Below are 23,835 nucleotides of genomic sequence, written 5' to 3' on the forward strand. Positions count from 1 at the left end.
TATATATATATATATATACACACACACACACACACACACACATACACACACACACACACGTATATATACGTAAATTGAAACCACAAATTTACATCTCTTTATATATGTCCATTCAGCACATACTAGAGTGGTTTATTCTTATAATTATGATAGCAGTATCTTTATGTAGTTATTTGAGTACATCTCTAAACACATCATTACATTCTGAACTTTTCTATTGTGATCCAATCAACTAGATAGACGTCTGCTTAGTACTTAGTCTGTGTCAAGTATCATACTAAGCACGATGTCTGTAATGTTCGGTTACAATAAATCCTCATGAGCCCACGACCAGGCCAATTAGAATAACTGTGAGAGTGTAGTAGGATATCAAGGTACCATACTAAGGTGACAACTTCATGTTATTCATGTCTGCATTTGGACAATTTTCCACCTCTTTCCCATAAATACTCTTTCCCAACCAATTTTATACACAAAATGTAATTTTAAGGCTATGAAGTAAACTGAACTTCAGAGTGCTGAAAAACTCTTTAAATATTTTTGGAAGTAAAAGTTAAAAGTACTTACTTACCAAAAAGGCATTGGATAAGCAAAGCGTTCCCTTAGATCAACACTCATGAAGGGAACGTATTCTACACCATTTATTTTTGATGTTGTCCTACAAGGTATAAGTAAAAGATCTGAGTTTTCAAGTCTGTATTAATCACCAATCTTACTTAAATTCTAAATTTAAATCACAATAGCTTCTCAGCCTTTTAGCTAACACCAAAGGTAAGAATTCAGTGAGAAAGTATAATAGTATATTAAATCAACAACCCCATAGTATTCAGAGCTTTATTTGGACAGTTTTGATAAAAGAAATACCAGATAATCACTGTCATAATTCAATTCAGTGTAATAAGAACGTTCTTTAAACATTATCATCTGGGGGTTGGGATGTAGTACAGTGGTAGCACTTTTGCTATCATCTGTAAAAGATTCAACTTCAGCACAAGTATTTAATTAGGTAAAACAGCACCAGCAATGCGGGGGGGCACTGTGGGGGGAGCCACCTGACATCCACTACAGAAAAACTGTAGTCTTTTTTTTTTTTTTTTTTTTTTTTTTTTTTTTTTTTTTTTTTTTTTTTTGGTTTTTCGAGACAGGGTTTCTCTGTGCAGCCCTGGCTGTCCTGGAACTCACTCTGTAGACTGGCCTCGAACTCAGAAATCCACCTGCCTCTGCCTCCCAAGTGCTGGGATTAAAGGCGTGCGCCACCACCGCCCGGCAGAAAAACTGTAGTCTTAAAATTGGCCTTTGTGTCCAATACAAAGATACAAAGCCAAGTCTACCCTAATTCCAAAGAAACAAAGCAGTAGCTTAAGTTATTTAGAAATTTAAAACACAATACAACTCTTAAAAAAAAAATGTGGTCTTTCTATTTTCTGGCTATGGGAATATGGACAAAGACCTGAAAAAAGAAAGTATCATAGAAACAGCTATGGTCTGTTGACAAATTCAAGTAAGGTTTGTTGAGGCTCTGCATGTTTTGTTTTTTATGTATATTAACTATCTGCTTTTGGGAATTTATTTGTTGGTGCTATTTAACTGAGATAGGGCTTACTTCACTATGTAGCCTAGGCTATCAGGCTGGCCTTGAACTTAAAAATCCCTGCATTACCATCTCAAGTGGTGTCACCATGTTTAGTAACAATTTCTTTCTTATAGGTCTGCTTTTTTAAAAAGGGTATGTGCAGAGTAACTTATTTAGTCGTTGGGTAATAAAGCAGTCAGTAATGGATGAATACTATAAATGTTGGGACTTGTACCCTCATTTTCACTTATATGAAGGATAGCTCTATTTTGAGAGAGTTGTTCTGTTACAATGTGGAATTTCAAATGTGTGCTGTATATATAAAAGTAGTATACAGATACTAAGTAGACAAAATGATGAATTTTCACTATTCTGGCTAGCCTCAATTGAGGAAATAGCTCCGTAAGACTGGGTGTGGGCAAGCCTGTGGGACATAGTCTTAATTAGTGGTTGACAGGATAGAGTCAGCCCACTGTAGATGGTGCCATGCCAGCATTCTATAAGAAAGCAGGCTGAGCAAGCCATGAGGAGCAAGACAGTAAGCAACAGCACTCCTTGGTCTTTGCATCATCTTCTGCATCCAGGTTCCTGCCCTGTCTGAATTCCTTCCTGATTTCTTTTAACAGTGAATAGTGATGTGGAAGCATAGCTGAGTAAACACTTTAGCTGAATAAACCTTTTCCTTCCCTAAAATGCTTTGGTCACGGTGTTTTATCATTAAAAATAGTAACCCTAAGACACAAATTTAAAGCCTTAGTTTTAAAGAAACCTTTTATGTTTTTGTTTTGTTCTGTATTTTGTTTGTTCACATACTAGCTTTCCTAGGCAAAGGAATCAGGTTAATAGGTGTATAACTAAAATCTTCAGCAAGAAAGGAGCTGCTCTAGAAGGCTGTGACCTAGAAGGGAATGCAGCTCCTTTCAGCTCAACCTCAGGAAAATTTAAAATGAATGCCCAACTATAAATGCCCCCAAATAAAATGACCTACCCAACTTAAGAACAGCCAGTTGGCTCAAAGATTATCCTCTCTCAACTAATTCAGAAGATAGTCAAGGGTCTTGCTGTTACTGTTTTTTGAGGTAGTGTCTCCCTATGCAGCCCAGGCTGACCTTGAACCTGAATTTATAGGTGTCTTTTCTCCAGTGTGCTGGATTACAGGCAAGTGGCACGCCAACTCAGGCTTTGCATTTTTAGTAGCCCACAAGGCTGCTTTCAATACACTAAGCTGTCTTCACAGACCAGGGAGGGGTCTGTGAAAGTTTCTGTAAGGATAGATGTCATGCACAGTTTAGGTTTTACAAAGTAGTTTCTGTCATAATTCTATTTTAATTTTCTTTAACTCTTAAAAAAGGAAAAAGTATGCACAGCTCCAGACTTTTGTGTACTATTTCAAAGTAACTCCCATGCCCATGAGAGTTGTGGTTACAAATATGCACAGAGCATTAGCAGCCTGATGTAACTGCCGTGCTCCTCAGTCTTCAGCACTCAGTTCTGCAGAGTACATGTCTAGGAAAAAATGCTAACACTAAATATATTAGAATCAACACATTTTAACTATTCAAGCTGATACTATAACAATGTTAAATAACAGTACAACATATCACAACAAAGATCCGAGGGCGATTCAGAAGGAAGCGATCCGCAGTGTTACATTTCAAGTTTTCACTACAGTGAGTTGTAAGTGGATTTACCTGAGCACTTCTATTTCTTCTGCTGTGTACTTCTGCCCTTGTGCATCACATGACTGCGGACTTATAAATGGCTGAGGCTTTTCAAGGAAAGGATTAGGTCCTAGAGGAAAATGTGTTCTTACTGGAGGAGTCTTTGTTTTCATATTTGTTGACTTGAGTTTGCAAAATGGCTTTGTCAAAGGTTCACTCAATGCTTCTGCTCTAAAACAGAAGCACAGAAGAATTGTTCTAGGTTTTTTCTTACATTTAGGCTTTTGTTCTTTCTGACACAGGGTCTCAAAAAGAGTCTGGGCTCAAACTTGCTGCATAGTAGTCTCTAAGTTCTGGTCCTCCCACCTTTACTTTCTGTTTCATTTAAACTTACGAGACAAAAAACTTCCAGTTAGCAAAGCATCCTAATCATAAAATCTTAATACTAGTCAAAACTTCTCTATATAAGCTACTACACATACTTTGTAAGTTCTACATTTATTATATGTCAGATACTATGAAAGGTAAAGATTGTATAATAATGTATAAATCCTATCCTTAAGGTTCTATGGATAAAAAAGACAATGGTGTCAAAATGATAGATGCTAGGACAGAAACATTTCGTGCAAATGACTACTCCAAAGAAATAATAGCTCTAGTGATCAAGAAAAGAGGGTGAATCAAAGGAAGGATGCTTAGATTTAATGACTGAGTCTTAAGAGACGTTCACTGTACTGAGGAAACAGATACACAATGGCAGGAGTAACAGAGAGCAGAGTAACTATGGTAACTTCAAAAGAAAGTATAACAGGCCTTGTGAAAAGCACGAATGAGAGGATGAGGTGAAAGGAAAGCAGGATTAATGACAGAGGACATCACATGATATACAGGGGACTTTGACTGTTCTGACAAAGAACTAACATGCTAAAGATGTACTTAATCTAAGATCCATATATGAGCTTCACAAGTCTTGTAACATGCCTAAATTGTATGCCAAGACATATGTTTTCCTAGAAAGAAGGTCCTTAAACTTTACAGATGCTATAGGAGGTGACAATTAAAACCTCAACCTACCTACCTTTGCTTAGGATGCACTCAGAAATACTGGTTGGTTTATCTACGCAAGAATAAAAATCAGTGATGATTATAACTAGTAAAAGAAATCACAATGGAGAAGGCAGGTGTGTCAGGTGAACATGGTAACCCCGTGTCATGAAACTGGAGAAAGTAACCAGGTCAAGTGTCAAACCTTCATCAATTTGAGTAAACAGACTAAAGCTTAACTGATGGTGAAGCAGAGAAGGGACGAGTTATAGCTCAATGAAAGAGCCAGGACACAGCCATGGCAAAGCTTCAAACTAAGGTAATTTCAAAGTTCAAAGGAATTTCTACTCCTTTCCAAGACAGAAGTTTTCTACTTCAACTCTTGAAAGAGGCATAATTCATTTATACCTTACTCATATTATACATATGTACATTACACATATTTTCCATTCATTCAACAACTACCTACTGAACACATCTATGTTAGGTGCCCTACTAGGTATTACTTAAGCACTGAACAAAACAGACAAAATTTGTCTTCACAAGCTTCCAATAGGGAATGAAGGCTGAATGCAACACAGGCATCAACAACAAATACAACTGGTCTTTTTGTGTATTCCATAATGGAGTAGAACAATGGGAAAGAATATTGAAACAGACCAATGAGAATCAAAGTGTTGGGGGAGACTCAGCTTTAAATAAAATGCTCAGAGCAGGTCTCAGAAGTGACCCAAGTTTGAAATGAAGGCCACACACATGGTGTGATGTTGGGAATGGAATGTCATTCTCAATGTCTATTCTTAATGGTAACTCTGGAGGGCTTTTTCGGAAAGCCTGTCCTGGAAGTCTGAAAGTTGTCTTGGAAGTTTGATATTATACAAAACAGAGGAAGTATTCCATTTAAAATATGACTGCCAGGGACTGGAAATATAGCTCAGTGGTAGAATGTTTGAATAGCATACAGAAGATCTTAGGTTTAAGCAACAAAACTCCCACAAACACTCAGTAATGTTAGGGCTCTAAAACCAACCAAACATCACAGCTATCTTCTATATAACAAAAGTTGACACTTCGTGAATAATGGATGGGCTACTAATTTGGTCTAAAGCAAGGAGCTAGAAAGAAGGTAAATTTACTCAGCAAGAAAGGGTAGACTTCTAAGTCTTGGCTTATGGAGCAACATTTAGACCTCTACCACACATTAAAATAAATGGTATATTAAAAAAAAAAAAAGCACAATTCATGCCATCCATTGATAAGAATTTGAGTGACAAAACTCACCTATCTAGTGCCTGTCGAGCCAACTGTTTCAATTTATTTTGCAGAGTCTTATCAGCAGTTTCATAAGACTTAAGAGAAAGAGACAAACATTCTAAAGCATAGTTCTTTATTTACTTAATCCATGTTTCTATGCAAAAATAAAATATTCTTGAAATTATCAATAAATAAATACAACATTCTATTTCTGTATTTAAAGGTTATCACTTAAAACTATGTTGTGTATCTTGTCACTGGGGTGAACTTAAAAGCCATTTCTGTAGACAAGTGCTAATTAGACCATAAACATATAAACATGTACACAGAAGGCTGAGCAGGAGGAACCTGGACAAAGCAGCGCGTTCTCCAGAGTTATAGAAATCAAGGGTTTTCTGACCCCAACAGCCTGCCAAAAGTTGGCATCTGAAAGACAATGGGAACATCCTCTACTACTTTAGGCCATCCTTCTGTCAAATGCACTGTGCTCTTAAATAACAGATGTCCCTTGAAGCTAAGTGTCTCAGCCACAGTCCATAGAAGCACTAAATACTAATCTACATGCTAAGCTGCTCAGCATACAGATTTTATATGGCAAGTTAATGAAGCTCTCCCAAACCACTTTATTTTTACTGTATGAAATTGAAAAAAAAAATTATACTAAATTCACAGATTTGTGATGGTGAACTGTTCTTAAAGAAGTTTTACTTACTAACCTTAAATAGCTAAAAATGAGCAAATGTAATTTTAAAATACAATTGCTTAGTGATTCAATAGTGGTAAACCATATGTAATAAGATATAAAACTCTGTTATTAACTTTCTACTCAACATTTTAGTGAAGATTAAATTAGTTTTATTTATAATGAGAGAATGGGAGGGTTCTTTCAAAATAAATAAATTTGTTAGTAAGTGAAGCAGTTTCTTAACATAATTCCAACAAGTTTAACTCACAGCTATACCTACGGTTTTTAGACAGAGATCCACAGCTTCTGTATATAATTCTATGGCATCTTCCACATTCCCCTTTTCATCCTCATCGAAAGCTTGTGTAACAAGAAAATGGGCACGCTCTAGATCCAACTGATGTTTTGATTTCAAAGGATCAGTACTCTTTGACTGAACTAGTACAGGATAAAGAAAAAAAACCACATAGAAAGAATATTACTTAAATGCAGCCAGGAAACACCAACATTTTAATATATTTAAGACATTCTTTACCAAACTCTAAAATTTTTCATTTAAAACTTAGTAAAATACATAAAAATCTTTTTTGAAAGGAATAATTTCTCCCCTCTCTCATAATCTTAAGCCCCCTGCCCAAACCCAATTATTCAGATATTAGGAACAGGATATTAAAAATGCTTTATTAAAAATTTGTCCCTTTAATTATTTTTTCTACTACCACTCCCTTCATTAAAATAAAAAAACAAAACAAAGGAGACTTCCTCATATTCTTTTGCCTCCATAAAAATAAAGCAAAAACTTGGAAAATGCTAAATATTACACAGGGCTAGGGGTGCAGCTCAGGGGCAATGAGCTTGCCTCACAAGATGCCCTAGTTCTATGGCTAGTATCAGAAACAGATATGAGGAAGGGGGAGGAAAAGGAGGAGGAAGAGGAGGAGGGAAAGGAAGAGGAAGAAGGAGAGTCAGCAGTCACTACGTTTTTTAGTGCAGACAATACTAGGCCCTGATGATAAAGCTCCTGCTTGCTGTTCTTACCTATCGAGGTTCAGGAAAACCATCGGGCTTTTACTGCTCTTTAAAATAAGTATTTCAATTTAGGTTTTTCATTTGTTTTGTTTAAAAGATTTATTTATTTTATGTGCATGGGTGTTTTGCCTGTATGTATGTCTGTATACCATGTACATGCCTAGTGCTCTTTGAGGCCAGAAGAGGGTCTCAGACCCCTTGGGACTGGATATACAGACAGCTGTGAGCCACCATGTGGGCTTTAGCAATCGAAGCTGGGTGCTCTACAAGTGTACTTAACTCCTGGGCCATCTCTCCAGGCCACAGCACATGGGTAGACGCTCATCGGCCCTCAAGCAATGAAAATCAAAGCCCAGTGAGATGGTACTTAACATCCATTAGGACGACTAAAAATAGAAAACAATAACAAGTCAATTCTGGTGGTGGAGCTCTCTAATACCAGCAATTGGGAAGTAGAGATGGGGATACAGAGTTTGAAGCTGTACAGCAAAATCTGGTCAAAGCAACAACAACAAAAAGTAAGTATTGCAGAGCTGAGGCTATCTAAGTGGTAGGGCACTTGCTTTGCATGATTAAGGCCACCCCAGCACTCTGCACACACACAGAAGAGGAGAGGATGAGAGTATATGTGTTTAAGAATGAGAACTGTAACTAAGAAACCTGAACCAGCTCTGCTGCTGGTGTAACTGTAAGCATATGTGCAGCCAGTAGTACCTTGAATGTGCACAGCATCATTCACAACACACAAAAGGGAGAAAACCCAAACACCACTTGATAAATGGGTAAACAAAGTGTGGTGTGGACATTTAGCCACAAAAAGGAATAAAGTACTGATACGTCCTATAAATCTCACAAACATTAAGCTTAGTGAAAGAAGGCAAATGACAAAAGAATAGGATAGTTCTCTATTACGTGGTTTTATTTCATTAAATATCCAGAATGAGAAACCTAAAGCAGAAAGTTAGTCTAGTAATCTTAATCTCAATATTACATTTGTTAATTTCAAATTGATATTTTTCTCCATTCAGAGGTCAACCTATCCTCTCAAGAGTTTCTTGACAATAAAAAAGCTATTTTGAAATTTGAGTTTCTATTTTCTTTCTTGAAAAAAAATTTTTTTTTGAGATTATAGCCCAGGCTGACCTCTAATTTACTATGCAGACAACAATGATCTTGAACTTCTGTTTGTCTACCAACAGCATGACAGGATCACAGTCCTGTGCACCACATGCAGTTTATATATTACAGGGAATTAAACCCAGGGTGCCATGCCTTAGGTATAGGGTACAAGCCTATACCAACTAAGCTCCATCCCAGCCAGTTTGTACTTACCTATCTATTTATATGTATTCTGACACAGAGTCTCATTATGTACCTACCTACCCAAGTCAGCTTCAAACTCAGAATCCTCCAGCCTCAGCCTCCTAAGTACCTGGACTATAAGCATGCCTCACCACACCTAGCTAAAATTGAGGCTCTGAACAAGATTTTTATTTGACTTCCTTCTAAACTTTAAAAATAATTTTCTTGGAAAACAGAACATGAAATAATGTGAATTGTTTATAAAACAAGGCATTATACTTAAGAACTTCATTTACTTGACTGGAAAATGAAATTCTTTTTAATCATGTTGGGTCCTGTGTACCCCATCCCCGTAACATACCCTGAAGTATGCTAAGTAAGTGCTCCAACTGAGCTTTTCTCAGAGCTCCCAACAAGATATTCTGAATGCAGGAGTTACTGTAGCCTTCTACCAAGCAAAGTTCAATACACAGACAATTCCTACAACACATGCAACTTCTGGGCAGCATTGTAAAGTAATCTACCAACTTTTGAGAATACTGTTCAAGTAGATCACATAGACTTTATCCTATGTGCTTGTAACTACTCATTCCACTCAGAACAAGTAGCAGTAACAATCCTCTGAGTATTCCTCTGTGAATTATTCAGCAAAGGAAAAAAGGGGGATCTAAAACTCATCCTAAACAGGTGAATATGTTTCTAAGCCAAACGTTAGCATTATTTTTCTTTTCCACCCACATGAACAGCAGATTTTGAGACAAACCCTTTTTCTCTAACAAAACCGATCACTAAGCTTGTGCATGCGTCTCTCGCGCCGCCTACTACGCTTTAATACTGAAGACAACTAGTGACTTAACTTTAGGGTCAGAAGAAGGCATGTGTCTCATAATTTAAAAGCAGGTTCTGACAGGGTCCTCACCTAACTTTGTCAGTGATAAATTCACTGTAGAGAATCTACTATCTCTGAAGCTAGAGAACACTAAGTACACTCTATGACCTCTCACATTCTTCTAATAGAGCTAGTAATTCATTTCCACATCATGACGTCTTAAATTTCTTTAAGAGATTCTTCTCAGTGAGCAGAAAGAGTGAGCATCAGGATGCAGGATGAAGAGGCAGGAGAGCGTGGAGTAAGTGTGCTGGACAGGGGAGGGCGAACAGCGGCTGACACTGACCTGCAGAATGCAGAGCTTGAACTCTTTCCAGATACTCATTGATCTTCTCTTGGATCCGGTCTAGGCTGGATCCTGCCATCTCAGCATAAATTAAAGCTTGAGCAGCTTCCTTAAAAGATAATAATAACATAACTCAAAGAATCCAAAAGACCTATCACAACATGAATTTTAATTACTAATTTTCTATTCATTTCATGCTAACAAAAACATCTTCAAGATATTTTTCATATAGCAAGTAAGTTATAAAATCTTTTAATACCTTTTCTTCTACTTTCAATATCCTTAATTTTTATATTCTGTTGAAAAATTTAGAACCCAATTTTTAAACACTTCTTCAAAATAGCCATGACTTACATGTTTTCTGTTTCTTTATGTAGAAATCAGATGTAAAGTATATACTCTGAAAAGGCACACTGAGTCTTAAAAGCATAAAAACAGGGGCTGGGACTTAGCTCTGGCATAGCAGTTGTCTAGCATATACAAGTCCCTGGTTTCAATACCCAGGACCACCAAAACCAAATCATTAAACAAAACAAAATATCAATTTAAAAAAAATCACAAGAAAATGTAAAGGTAAAAAGTCTCAAATTAGAATTAAAATACTAGGGTAGAACATATTAAAGTAGATTTCAGTTTTATGAGACAAACAGAAGTAAGAAAACCTGACTCACTTTCTAACATCCCGTAACTTCCATAGCCAATTGGGCAATGGCTAGTGAGGAAGTGCTTCCAATTTCCCCACTACTGTTCTAAGGTTAACAATGCTACCCACCTAGCAAGAGCAGACAGAGATTCCTGCAAGTGACAGCCCCTCCTGCAAGATCTGAATGTGTGCTACACCTCACAGGCCTCATGCTGTTTCCAAAGCAGCTACCACTGAGCGCCATTTTTGCAAGCCAATTTTTGAATAGAAGTTGTTTAACTGAGTCCTACAAAATCAGTAAATTCAGTTTAGACTCCATAAGAAATTCAACCATTAACAGCCAGGTGGGATAGAAAAGATGACTTCCTCATGGTCCATAAAGCAGGCATTTCAAAGGAGAAAAAAAAATAATTTTCCACACAAACATGAAATACCTAATCTTATGTATACCATAATTATTAAAGTACATTGTACTTCAATAACTGAAGCTCTTACATGTAAATTAAATATTAATTCAGAGTATATTTTACTCCTCACACATAAGTACTGATTCTCAAATAATCACCTCACTTTTTTAAAAAGTCAAATAGTTGCCAACTTTATTTTACTCATTTCATTTATATTCAAAAGTGAAAACAGAATCAGGGCAAAATACAACTACTTTTTTTTTACTCTCCTTTAAAAAAAAAAGAAACTAAAGACAGGGTTTGATTAAGTAACCCTAGCTGGTCTTGGAAACTGAAAAGTAGACCAAGCTAGCTTTAAATTTATGGAAACTCACCTGCCTCTAACTCCCAAGTGCTGGGATTACAGTGGGCAAATAGCTCTTGCTCTAGTGCCCTCTCTAGTCCCCCACCCCACCCCACCCCAAGCCTCATTCTGTCTCTCTCCTTCTCCTAACAGGGTCTCATATGTCCTAAGCTGCCTGGTCCTCTGACTCCTGGTTTTACACAGTGCTGAAGATCGTAGCCCTCCTCACTTTTCTAAAAGGAAAAATAAAATGTTACATAGTTTCTTTTTAGAAAAAGCTATTTATATATTTTTAGAGACAAAGTCTTACAATGTAGCCCAAGTCAGCCTGAACTCAGTGATCCTCTTACCTAACTGTACTGAGTGAGGGAACTACAAGTCAATAAACAGGGGCCACCACACTAGGCTATATGGTAGTATTTTACTGACTTAGATTTTGCAGAAGTTGTTTCACAAAACTACAACAGAATTTTCTTTTAAAGAACTATTATCTCGTAGTCAGGCATGGTGGCACATTCCTGTATATCTCAGCACTGAGAAGGCTAAGGCAAGGAGAAGACAAATTTTAAAACTCTATAGCAAGATCCTCAAGAAAGAGGGAGACAGGGGGCATGGAGACACACACACACACACACACACAGGAGTGTGGTGAGGAGGTAGGATTGTAAAATCAAAATTAGGAAACTTAAAACAAATGATCCTAAAACAAACCAAAAGTGTCTAAATATAAGGTAGGTTTTAAAATAAAAATAGTAAAATATTAGCTGAAAGCAAACTACGCTTTACTGATAGCACATAAACAAAGGGGAAAAAAATTACTACTTCCGTATATTCGAGGAAAAGATGCCCATATAATGAAGCTATAACTGGAGGGGGTGTGTTTGCAAATCTTCAGAACTGAAGAGCACTGGATGAACTGCCGAAGTGCATACCCTTTGATTTAGCAACTGTGCACCCAGTTAATCATACAAAAAGGAAGTATCACAGTTTTTTTTTTAAGTTCTAAGCATCACTACAACCCTGGAAAGCAACAACCAAATACAGAACATGCTGTAAATGTAGCACATGCAAGCAATCAAATGTTATCTAGGTACAGAAGTGAGGTGACAAAATAGTACAAACGATATGATTCAAGTTTTGAGGTAAAAAGCCGCGTATACACACGTAGCGTTCAGAAAAACCATCATGGATACACACATCGAATGCCAGATAGAGTAAGATGAATTTGTTTCCTAATTTACTTTTTCTTTTCTACCTCGAAGGTGTACTATTGGCATCGTCTGAGAGATCACCCACGGTTGGCCTCACATCAAGTGTTACATCAAGTGTTGCATCAAGACCAACAGACAGCGAACAGGTCACTCACTCCCCATCCCACCTCCCGCCGCCACAGCCAGCAGAGCGGCGGGCATCTCTGCGGCCTGACGAGCAGAGCTCGGGCGGCCCGGACAGGACCCCGCCCCTCCGCCTCGGGTTCCACCAGCACTCGATCTGGTGACGCGGCCCGAGCCCTGCGCCTGTCCTTACCTTATAGTAAAATACCGCCTCAGAGTAGCGGCCTTCGTGGTCGCGCTGCACTGCCAGCCTCGCGAACTGCACGGCGTCCCGCTCCAGCGCCGACGCATCCATGGCGCCCAAGGCCCCACGTCGGGGGAGGCAGACAGGCCTTGACGCCGGCCCACGCCACCCAGAGGCACTGCAGCGAGCACTGGGGGACCCCGCGGGCGGAGTGGCAAAGTTTACTTTCGAGGGCGGAGGAGAAGAACACGGAGCTCCCACTACCTCAAACCAGCCCGCAGGACTGCTAGTTCCAAGCAGCCGGGGCTAGGAGCCCTCGAGGCCGCCCCTCCTCGCGTCCTCGCTCCGCCCACCAGCCGCATAGCGCAGGCGCAGTAGACCCCCCCTCCGGAGCGGGCGGGGCTAAAGGCTACCGCAGGTGGGTGGGGCCAGAACAAGGTCTAGTGGGATTGGACAAGAGGAAGCAGGTGCCAGGTCGAAGCTGAGGGTTTCGCTTCCGCCTGCTAGAAAGGAGGTGGCAGTGCCCGGGAGGTTGTTGAGAATCGGGGTATGGCTTGAAAGGAGCATGCGCATTATGGAGCCTTTCGTCCACTAAGTAAAAAGGGTAGGCGGAAAGAAACAATCAGTTGCACCTCCCATCGCCAACTGGTTTAATTTAAAAGAAAGATATAAAGTGAGGCTAGGAGATGCTTTTGAGATGCTCTGGTAATGTTCATTTGACAAACTAAAGCATGACCTTCTATGGCTCCCCAAGGCACACTTAAGAATGATGTTGTTTGAATTGTCTACAAACCAGATGTAAAAATACTTGTATCTTAGGGCAGGTTTGAATGTTGTAATTACATAATAAGTAGTAATTTGGTTGCTTTCTTTTATCCCCTTAAAAGTTTGGATTCAGCAGTGATTTAAAAAAGGAACTAATAGCAGTGCCAGAACTTGGATGAGATTCAAAATTCATGCTGTGTCAAAGTAGCAAGTCTTGTCAAAATTATACACAGTATGATTACACACATAAGAAACATTAACGCAGCATATGGTGACACATCCCTGTAAGCCAGCAGTCTGGAGGTTGTGGTAAGAGGACTCGGCCAGCGTGATCTGCCAACAAAAACCCTGAACAATCCCAGGAAGCATATATGCCTGTTATAGTGCCGTTCCTCCCCATGCAAACATGAACACAAATTAGCTGGAGACCTTGCTAAGAGTTGATTGTGAGCCTAGCTGTGGTGCTCGCCTTTAATCCCACCACTCCGGAGACAGAAGCAAATCTCTGAATTCGAGCCCAGCCTGGTCTTTGGAGTTCATTACAGGATATCATGGATACACAGAAAAACCCTGTCTCAGGAAGAGAGAAAAAAGGAGTTAATTGTGATCCAGTCTAGAGTGGTGTCAGCTGTCTTCAAGCTCAAGAAAGACTCCTTGGTGATGCTAATGCTAGTGGTTCAGGATATTCATTATCAAGGTCACAATGGTGTGGATGCTACTACTGAAACTGGTCAGGGTACAGCTAAAGAAGCTGTGATCAGCATCCCTGTACATCATGTGTGTCTAGACCACCCACCTTACTTGTGCCAGCTATGACTGCCATCCCCTTCCTCCAGTCATACAATCTCAATCCCTAGCAATAGGATTTTCTTCACACCAACCCCCCAAAAGACTTTTTGTTCTATGTCATCATATCCTGGAGAAGCTCTTAGTGTTTAGTCTTGGATAGCCCCATTACAAATGAATCCTGAGACTTAGACAAATCATCTTGCAGATAGGTAGTTACACATTTGTTTGTTTCTTACCTGCCAAATTTCCCAGGTTTCATGAAGCTCAGAAAGTATGTTCATGAATCTACCTAAAAAAAGCAGGAAGTACTTTTAAGGGTAAGTACTTTTCCTCTAGGTTTAGAAAGATGGCTCAGTGGTTAAGAGCATTTATTCCTGTATAGGACTGGGGAGGGATTCTCAGCACCCACCTAGTGGCTCACAACCTCTGTACTTCCAGTTTCAATGGCCTCTTCTAATCTCCAAGAACATACACCAGTCACACACCAGACTACATTAGAGCAAAATGTTCATACACATATATAAATATAAACATAAATTTTTTTAAAAGTGCTTTTCCACAAAAATACCATGAATTTATATTTAAAATTATTTTGTAATTATAGGTATACATATCCATGGTGTATAAGATGATGCCTTAAAATATATTTTTGAAAGGTTCAATCAAGCCAACAAATGTATGCAGCTTTATTCTTGCTAACTAAAAACTAGAAATAATTAAAATGTCCACAAACAAGTGCATGGATAAACAAATCGTGATATATCTACACAATGAAATATGCCTCAACAACAAAGATGGAATTCATTAATGATATGATGAATCTCCAAAATACTATTCTGAACAAAGAAAGCAAGGACAAAGGAGTACATTCTCTGACCTTATATTTCTAAAACTCAAGGGAAAACAAAATGAGTATTTAGTGGCAGAGTGTGTCAGTGCTTGCCTGGAGTTGTGGTAGATTGGTTTGGAAGGATCACTGAGTTTTCAAACTGTTAGTGTTATATGAATATATAAAATTCTCAATTATACACTTAAAATCCTACAGCTTATTACTTATAAATTTCACTCTAGTAACATTGGTTTTTAAATATAAAAATTGTCATAGGGTAAGATTTCATAAATGTGGTTTATTAGTCATATCATTACTACTTCTTTTAAAGTTCCCAGCCAAGTAATGATAATTTATTACTTCACTCAATAAATACTGTTGGCCAGATACTGGGTGTTAAAGGAAGGTGACACAAGCAGCTGGCACCAGCCAAAAGGTGGCAGCACCCTTCGGTAATCGCTAATGTCAGGGTTGGGAGGGCCTCAGGAATAGCGGCTGGATCAGCATTGTCGCTCCATGCTGATGGATATATAAACTAGAACAATCTCTTTGAAAATGTTTTGGCAGCTGCTTATAAAGTAAAAGAAGTGTAGCTTTGGATTCATCAGCTCCACTACCAGGCCATAAGCGAGAGAAATGACTGCGCATGTCCACTACCAGGCCATAAGCGAGAGAAATGACTGCGCATGTCCACTACCAGGCCATAAGCGAGAGAAATGACTGCGCATGTCCACTGTAAGACACAAATGAATATGCTTTCATCAACTATATTCTTAGAACTGGAAACGACTAAATAGTCATCAAGATTAGAATGGGTAGTGGCTGGAGAGATGGCTCATCAGTTAGAGCACTGGCTAACAACGGTCGTAGGATAAAGGGACAAAGGAAAAACACCCTGATCCTGACTTGATCCCAAGCCCAAGACGAGGGCCAAGAAACAGAATCCCACCAATCCCTGAGCCCAAAACCCCACCAATCTCTGAACAGAAAAACCCACTGCAGAAGACAGTCTCTGCATCATTGCCTTCAGATCAAAATGTAGAATTGGCTCCTCCAGCACCATGTCTGCTTGCATGCTGACATGCCATAATAATGGACTAAACCTGTGAAACTGTAAGCCAGCTCCAATGAAATGTTTTCCTTTATAAGAGTTGCTTTGGTCATGGTGTCTTTTCATAGCACTAAAACCCTATAACAGAAGTTGGTACCAGCAGTGGGGACTGAATCTCACTGGCCAGACTTTAACATATATATGAGAACTCAAAGAATGCCTCCACAGTGACATACTTCCTCTAACAAGGCTACACATCCTCCAGTAAAGCTACACCTCCTAATAGTTCCACTTCCTGTGGGGCCAAACATTAAAACTACCACACTCGCCAGTCCCTGAGCTTGCCACAAAAACCCCCCAATCCCTGAGCACTTGACTGATCTTTACTACTCCTCTGGCAATGGACTGTCAGGAGCCATAATAGGACAAGTTAATAACTAGCAGGTGATCTTCTTGAGATGGTCTGCTTCAGATTATTATATAATCTGCAACAGATTCACAAGGCCATAAGAGATTTCATTTTAGGAAAGATTTCTGCTATTAATATGTTTTTCCTGTTATTATTAAACATATATAACAAAAACTAGGTATTAACCCACCTCTCTTTGGAGCAGATGTCTGCAGATCTACAAAGATGTACTGCCTTGTAGTGATGCTATATAGACAAATAGATGACTTCTTAAACCTTAATGATGATCCTATTAGAATTCATAAAATTATATCAGTGATTATTAAGCTCTTTTATAGTGGGACTGCTATTAAGTCCTTTTCTGATAGTCAAAACCACACTGAGAACTCTGCCAATCTCCCATGTGTCACCAGTTAATTGCTCTCAGATAGTAACCAGACTTTCTCCTACTCAGAGCACATTCCAAGAGTTTGTAAAACTATTAACCAAAAGTCATAAAAAGGGAACTAATGATTTATTATAGGTGCTAGGACAGAAGATAAAATATTGACTGGATTCATCTATACAAAACTTCACTAATAACTTAGTTATGGTTTTCAAGTTTCAATGAACCTGTGGAACTGTGACAGGTGATGGACATTTAGTCAGATAATTACTCCTAATAGATATACATGTAAACATTCTCTGTTGTAAACTTCTATTTCAATTTATGATTTTATGATTTGATTTTATGTGTGAACTTGTGATGGACTTTTTAACATGTGGTCATGTATTCTGAAAGATGTTTAAGTGCTGAGGACAAAGAGAAGAGTCAGAAGTGAGCTGAGAGGAACTGAGCTGTGAGAGGAACTGAGCTGAGGAGAAGTTTTTAGACAGAACACTTTTTAGACAGAACTGAACTCAAGAAGCCCTTAGAAGTGCAGGCACAGCATTGGGAGAAAAGGCACCGAGAGTTAGAGCATTATTGTGACCTCAGAGCAGGAGGAGAGCAAGATTAGAAGGAGAATGCAGAGTGGACTAACTTAGAAACTATAGTAACATAAAAACTAAGAGAGCAATGTGCAGAATGCAGAGGGAGAGGAAAAAGGAAGAAGCTGCAGAGAGAGAAGGAGCAGGCAGCTTCTCCTCACCATGGGACAGAACAGGTCCCGTCTTAATAACAAGGCAGGCTGAGTCTTATTAAAAGGAACAAAGCTTTCTTCTTACAAACGTGGGTTTAATTCATTTAGCATTAAAAGGGTAGAAGCTTCTTCTTTCTCTGTGCAATAAAGATTGGAGCTCATTTTTCATCCAGTGAGTGAGTTCTTTCTGCACTGGTGCTTGGTCTTTTGCTCCATATATGTATGTAAGTATGGGTGTGTGTGGAAGTATTTAATTGTGAGAATGTATGTGTGTGTGTGTGTGCGCGCACGTGTGTATGTAAGTATGTAAGTGTGAGTGAGCCCAACTGGTTTGAATGGAAATGCATAAATGCACATATGTGAATCTGTAAATGAAATTAGGTGAGTTCACACATATTTGCCTGTGTAAAAGTTTTTCCTGTGAGTGTTATTCTCTTCTCCTGGTTCAATAGAAGTTTCTTGCTCCAAACTTCTCCCTAGTCTAACAAGCAAGAGGCATCTGGACAAAAGGAAAAAGGCTCTAGCAATTAATCCTTTACTTAATCTCCTGAGGTTTTAGAAAGAGGTGCTAAGTGCCAGAGACTGCAGTTTCTGGCCTCAGAGGATCACAGAAGTCAGGTCAGCTACAGCAGCGTAGTAACTTAGACTCAGATAAGTAAACTTTTCATTATTACACAGCAACCCCAAATATCTCATAAGACAGTCTTACACACAAATCTCGGAAGACAAAGTCTTACCCTCTGCCAACTCTCTTCCCTCTCCACTGCCTCAAGAAGAAGAACCTACAAGAAAGAAGACCCCACCAGGGCTGGCCCCTGGCAATGGACAAAGAGACAACTTGTTGGTAGTGTTCTTCTTATATCAGTCAGCAATGGAGCAGATGGCAGTCCTTTATTCATCCAAGCTTGATGCTTGGCTTGGTGGCCAAAGCTGTTTTATGCCTTGGACTCATAAAAATCAAATCGAATCCAGGCAGCATTGCATGGGAGGAAGAACACAGAGACCTGTGTTCAGTCATGCCACCCAATGCGGGCAAGGAAAGATGCCCACAGACCTGCCCTCTGCTCCACAGCACAGGTGGGCTATAGACACCACAGAGTCCCTCCTACCACCACATAGCACAGTGAGGGAGGAGGAAGATAGAGACCTGAGGATCATCATGCTTCCCACAGACCTTCCCTTCTGTGCATGGCACAGGTAGACTGTAGACACCTGCTTGTACCATGCTGATCATGCAGTATGAATGGAAGATGTCACCCAGGAGTCTGCTAGACTTATAGCCAGCCTGCAGCAGTGAGCAGCCATAATATGCAAATATATGGTGGACAGATGGGAGAGAAAAAGAAATGGAGCAGCTTGAGCATTATAGAGAGAGACGGCACTGGACACTCAAGGGTGGAGAGAAGTAGCCTATTGTGAGTGGCCAGCCCCACCACTGAGGGTCATGGTGAGTTCCCAGCCCAAGCTGCCTCTGAGGGTCATGTCTGAGTTCATAGCTACACAGTGCCATGGGTTGGTGTCTGTGGCTCATGGTCTAACTAAAGAACATGGGGATGTCTGGGCAGCCACAAAGGACCTCATGAATGTCCAGGGCTGTGCTGAACTGACCCCATCCATCACTGGCTGTGGCACTCTGGAGAGCTGGCCCCAGATCTCACAAGCAGCAGCACTCTGGAATGTGCCTTGCCCAGGCAGCACAATGGAGCTGCCCCTTGTGGTGGGTGTGTGAAGGAGTTCACTCCAGGGCATGAGTGTGGGAGAGCTGACTCTGGCATTCAGGAAAGCTGCCCACGGGGTCATAAGCATGGTCACATGCAAGTGTGGTACTTAGGAGAGCAGGCCCTGCATCTTGCCTGGACAGCACAACAGAGCTGACCCTAGTGGTGGAGGTTCAGGTGAGCCAGCAGAAGGGCAAGAACAGAAAGGACCTGGCCCCACCACTCCTCTACCTTGATGTGAGCTGGGCAGGAAGAGATGTCCTCCAGTCCCTTGCTCCTCACCACCAGGAGCAGTCAGGAGAGCTGACCCTGGGGTCGTGAAAACACTGCTCTCTCCCTCTCTCCCTCCTCTCTTTCTGTTCAATGCTCCTTTCCTAATGAGGTCTTGGTATGAGGCCCTGGCTGTCCTTAAAACTCATGGCAATCCTCCTGCCTCTGCCTACCAAGTGTTGGGAATTACAGGTGTGTGCCATAATACATGGCAATAATAATTGGTTCGCCCATGTATCTTCTGTTTTAATGGTTTTTGTAATTTTTTGAAATAAGGTTTTGAATTCATAATTCTCTTGCCTCAGTATCCAATTGCTGAGGTCTACTTTAATAAGTATGAAAGCATAGCTTGGGATTATTCAGCAATGATGAAATAGTTCATAGAATGGTGAAGTAATAAAATATTTTACCACATGGGGAAAAAGTAGCTTATAGTTCAAATATAGCTTATATTGTAAAGGATTCAATTGAAATAATATGGTAATTGCTAGATAGAATGAGTTTTACAATCTATATCCTCAATTATATAATATGTATTATTAGCATATATTAATTATACATAATAATAGGCTTCACGGTAACATTTTTTGTTGATTGTACTATCACTACAGGAAACTATGAAAAAGATCACAAGAAACTAAGACCTCGGAATTATAGCCTTGAATGTAGACAAAGATGTACTCCATGTACTAACAAACTGAACATAGCAGCACATCAAACACATCATATGTCATGACAGTGTGGTTGTGCCACAGATGTGTGACTTAATATCTAAAATAGTATGTTGTGTCTATCATATATTTACTTTCAGATTTTCTGCTCTGTGTGTATGTACACATGCATACATATGCATGTATGTGCGTGTGTGCGTGTGTGCGTGTGTGCGTGTGTGTGCGTGTGTGTGCCTGTGTGTGTGCCTGTGTGTGTGTGTGTGTGTGTGTGTGTGTGTGTGTGTGTGTGTGTGTTGGGGTAAAAACACTTTACCTGGATTAAGTGGTACTACATTGTGAGTGTTATCTAGAGACTTACTGGGACTGGAGACATGGCTTCGTGTATAACAGCACAAGGTGCTTTTCCAGAAGACCTGTTTTTCATTCCAAGAACCCACATGGTAGCTCACAACTGTCTATAGCTCCAGTTCAAGAGGATCCAACACCTTCCTCTGGCCTCCTTTGCTACCAAGCTCACACATGATACATAGACATATATTCTGACAAACGTCCATACACAAAATAAAAATAAATATTTTTTAAATACTTAGTGGGTCAAGTCTATTAAATGTGCAGCTTTCTGTATTTCAAATTAAATTATAATTTCTGCAAAAATATATAATGCCATATTAATAAATATGGAAAATTATGGATCTGATAATCTAATCGGCAGGACAATAGCAATTTACTAAATCTATGATTAAGAACTAAGAAGAAAGCTGAGCAATGCCTTTAATCCCAGCACTCCAGAGGCAGAGGCAAGCAGATGTCTGTGAGTTCAAGGTCAGCCTGGTCTATAGAAAACTAGTTCCAGGACAGTCACAAAGAAACCCTACACAAAGAAACCCTGTGTCAAAAAATCAAAAACAAAACAAAACAAAACCCTAAGAAAAATAAGAATTAAAGACAATTTCCACACTCTAATGAAGAACATTTAGGGATCTACCCCTTTGTACCATAGCCAGAGTAATTCTACCCTGCAGCAAGCTGCACTGGGTCTGCATTCTAGACTGTATCATTATAAATACATTCTTCTACTGTCTGGAAGTATTTGCTGAAGCCAGGAAAATCCTTGATAAGAGCCATATAGGGGCTGTATGACCATGCAGCGGTGAGTCTGGTTTTGTTTGTGCTTTGTTATTTGAGTGTGTAGGCTCTTCTGAGAACACTAGGTGGGGATGTTAATAGGGTTTGTGTCCATCCCTTTACCAACTTAAAGCCATGGAGTAGCAGCCTGGTGGGTTGCGGAGGGTGATGGCAGCGTCCACACATGCACCTGTAAGTCACACAGCGCCCTAAAAACAACCAATAGTAAACTTTCTGTTTACCAAGCTGGATTTTTACATGACATTCTTTGGGCTATCAAGTAAAGAAGTTCAACAATACTGCAGGATATGAGATCAAGGTATAAATATGAATTATGTTTCCAAATGCTATCAATGAACACTTTTAAAAGTAACTTAAAGTATATTCTAAATATCCTCAAAAAGAAAGACAGAACAGACAGATTCCCCACTGGTTAAGAGTACTAGTGTTCTTCCAGAGGATTGGAGTTCAACTCCCAGCACCCATGACAGTCTACGCTGTCTGTAACTCCAGTTCCAGGGATCTGACACACTCTTCTGGCCTCCACTGCTACCAGGCACACATGTGGTACACAGACACACATGCAGGAAAATATCCACATAAAATAAAAATAAGTAAAATCTCAGAAATGAAAGGAAGGAAGAAGGAAGGAAGGAAGGAAGGAAGGAAGGAAGGAAGGAAGGAAGAAAGGAAGGAAGGAACCATTAAGGAAGATTTTAGATGTAAATTGTCAAGCTCTATACTGTCTGTGTTTGCAGAATTTTTAAAAGCTTGGACACAAGAAAGTGTTTGGGAACACAAGTCTTAATTAAATACCAATGAAAGTGTGTGTGTGTGTGTGTGTGTGTGTGTGTGCACGCGCGTGCGTGTGTTGCTCTTAAGAATCCAAGTACATCCAATAAAAAGGATGGCTGCCACCCTTTAACTTAAGGGGTGGGAATGGCCTGAGAGAGAGTCTGATGGATGAGCAATGCCTACTAAATGCTAACACGCTAAGAAAAGAAAGCAAGCAGTCTGAATACTGGGTCATCATCAGTCAGGAAAGACAGGGCATCTCCCAGGATCCAACCACAGGACCACCAGGAAATTGTGCTCTCACCTTGAGATCTGGATTCTGAACCATCACCTTGAACCGGAGATGTGATTGACAGGCAGGGCTTTGCACATATGCTTAACTCATTTGGCTAGGCTCCTGCCACTGGTGTCAGAGGCACATGAGCACCTATGGCACGTGCTTTGGGCTTGGTGATGAAATAGGCCACTGACAGATATTGAACCACTTAGAGTTGTGCATTTGCATACTTGTGTTTAAGCACGTTACTAGGTGATCAACTGCACTGACAGCTAAGGAACCACTTGCCCTCCAGGATAGGGTGCTCCTCTAAAAGCTTAGAGAGTCTTGGTTTACTTTCAAAGCTCTAGTGTTGAGAGAAGCAGGAGAGGAACCTGGAAGGCCCTTGTCCTCGTTGATGGAAGACATTGACTATGAAGTTCAGATTTTAGAAGGCTCAAAGCCCCCAAACTTGTGCACTTGCCTGTAGACTGCCTGCTTGGGCTTCAGGTGTGCCAATGGTGAGGACAACACAGATATTGAAGCCAAAAGAGAGGTAAGATCACTTAACCCCATTCCCAGTGCTTCATTTTCTACATACAGAAGCTCAGTTACTGAATGAAACTGTTTTGAAATGAGTTCATCATCATCACCTATACTGGTTAGTCCAATTCTGTCCTTTGGGTTCTTACAAAAGTCTCATGGTGGAGGCTTAATTGATTAGAGCATTGCCTATTGGTGATTGGCTTAACCTTTAGGGGATAGGACAGAAAGAGCCGTCTCTCTAATTCTATTTGATTTTTCAGGTAACAGCATCCATCTAAAGCTGTCTAGGGGCTGCCATTGCCTGCACTCATAAACCTGCCAAACTTGTTAGTTTACAGGAAAAGACAGCGACCTTCATACTGACATCTGAATTAAGGTCCAAAAATCTTTCATATTGAGTTCCATCCAAAGAGGCTTTTAGTTTTGCTCTATTTTAAAACTGACTTTAAATTTGATTCTAGAATCAGGCAATACTTTTATTTCCTAAATCAGAACAAATCTTCCCCACAGAGTCTTTCTTTCTTTCTTTCTTTCTGTCTGTCTGCCTGTCTGTCTGTCTTTTTTCTTAACTTTTTATTGATTCTTTGTAAGTTTCACATCATGCACCCCAATCCCTCATCTTCCCGTCCCTTCATATCTGACCTCTATCCTTGCAACACTCCCCACCAAAAGAAAATAAAAGACAACAACAAAAAAGAAAACAAAGCAAAACATAAAAACTTCTTGTCAAGGAAGCTGTGGCATGTAACAGTGCGTCCCACAGTATACCCTTCTGTTCATACATCTTTACTTGCAAACGTTCATCGCAGTGAGTCATTGGTCAGTCTGAGGCCTCTGGCTTCTGCTACACTGTCAG

At 39.9% G+C, this 23,835-nt stretch overlaps 1 protein-coding gene and 1 non-coding gene across 2 annotated transcripts in view; one reads left to right on the forward strand and one right to left on the reverse strand.

Annotated features, from left to right (window-relative positions):
- Positions 1-12,986, reverse strand: part of Capn7 (calpain 7) — a 37,074-nt gene extending 24,088 nt beyond the window's left edge. The window contains exons 1-6 of the mRNA XM_028787524.1: positions 12,644-12,986; positions 9,724-9,832; positions 6,498-6,655; positions 5,560-5,627; positions 3,265-3,465; positions 572-658 (exon numbers count right to left, since the gene is read on the reverse strand). Of these exons, the coding sequence (XP_028643357.1) occupies positions 572-658; positions 3,265-3,465; positions 5,560-5,627; positions 6,498-6,655; positions 9,724-9,832; positions 12,644-12,745 (725 nt within the window). The 5' untranslated portion in view covers positions 12,746-12,986. The remainder of the gene's footprint in view (positions 1-571; positions 659-3,264; positions 3,466-5,559; positions 5,628-6,497; positions 6,656-9,723; positions 9,833-12,643) is intronic.
- Positions 12,987-18,408: 5,422 nt separating this feature from the next.
- On the forward strand, positions 18,409-18,552 carry LOC114638954. The gene has a single exon (XR_003713944.1). It is a non-coding gene; the product is annotated as a small nucleolar RNA SNORA48 (small nucleolar RNA).
- The last annotated feature ends 5,283 nt before the right edge of the window (positions 18,553-23,835 follow it).

The sequence above is a fragment of the Grammomys surdaster genome, unplaced genomic scaffold (genome assembly GCF_004785775.1).
Source record: "Grammomys surdaster isolate TR1022 unplaced genomic scaffold, NIH_TR_1.0 125669, whole genome shotgun sequence".
Classification (NCBI taxonomy): Eukaryota; Metazoa; Chordata; class Mammalia; order Rodentia; family Muridae; genus Grammomys; species Grammomys surdaster.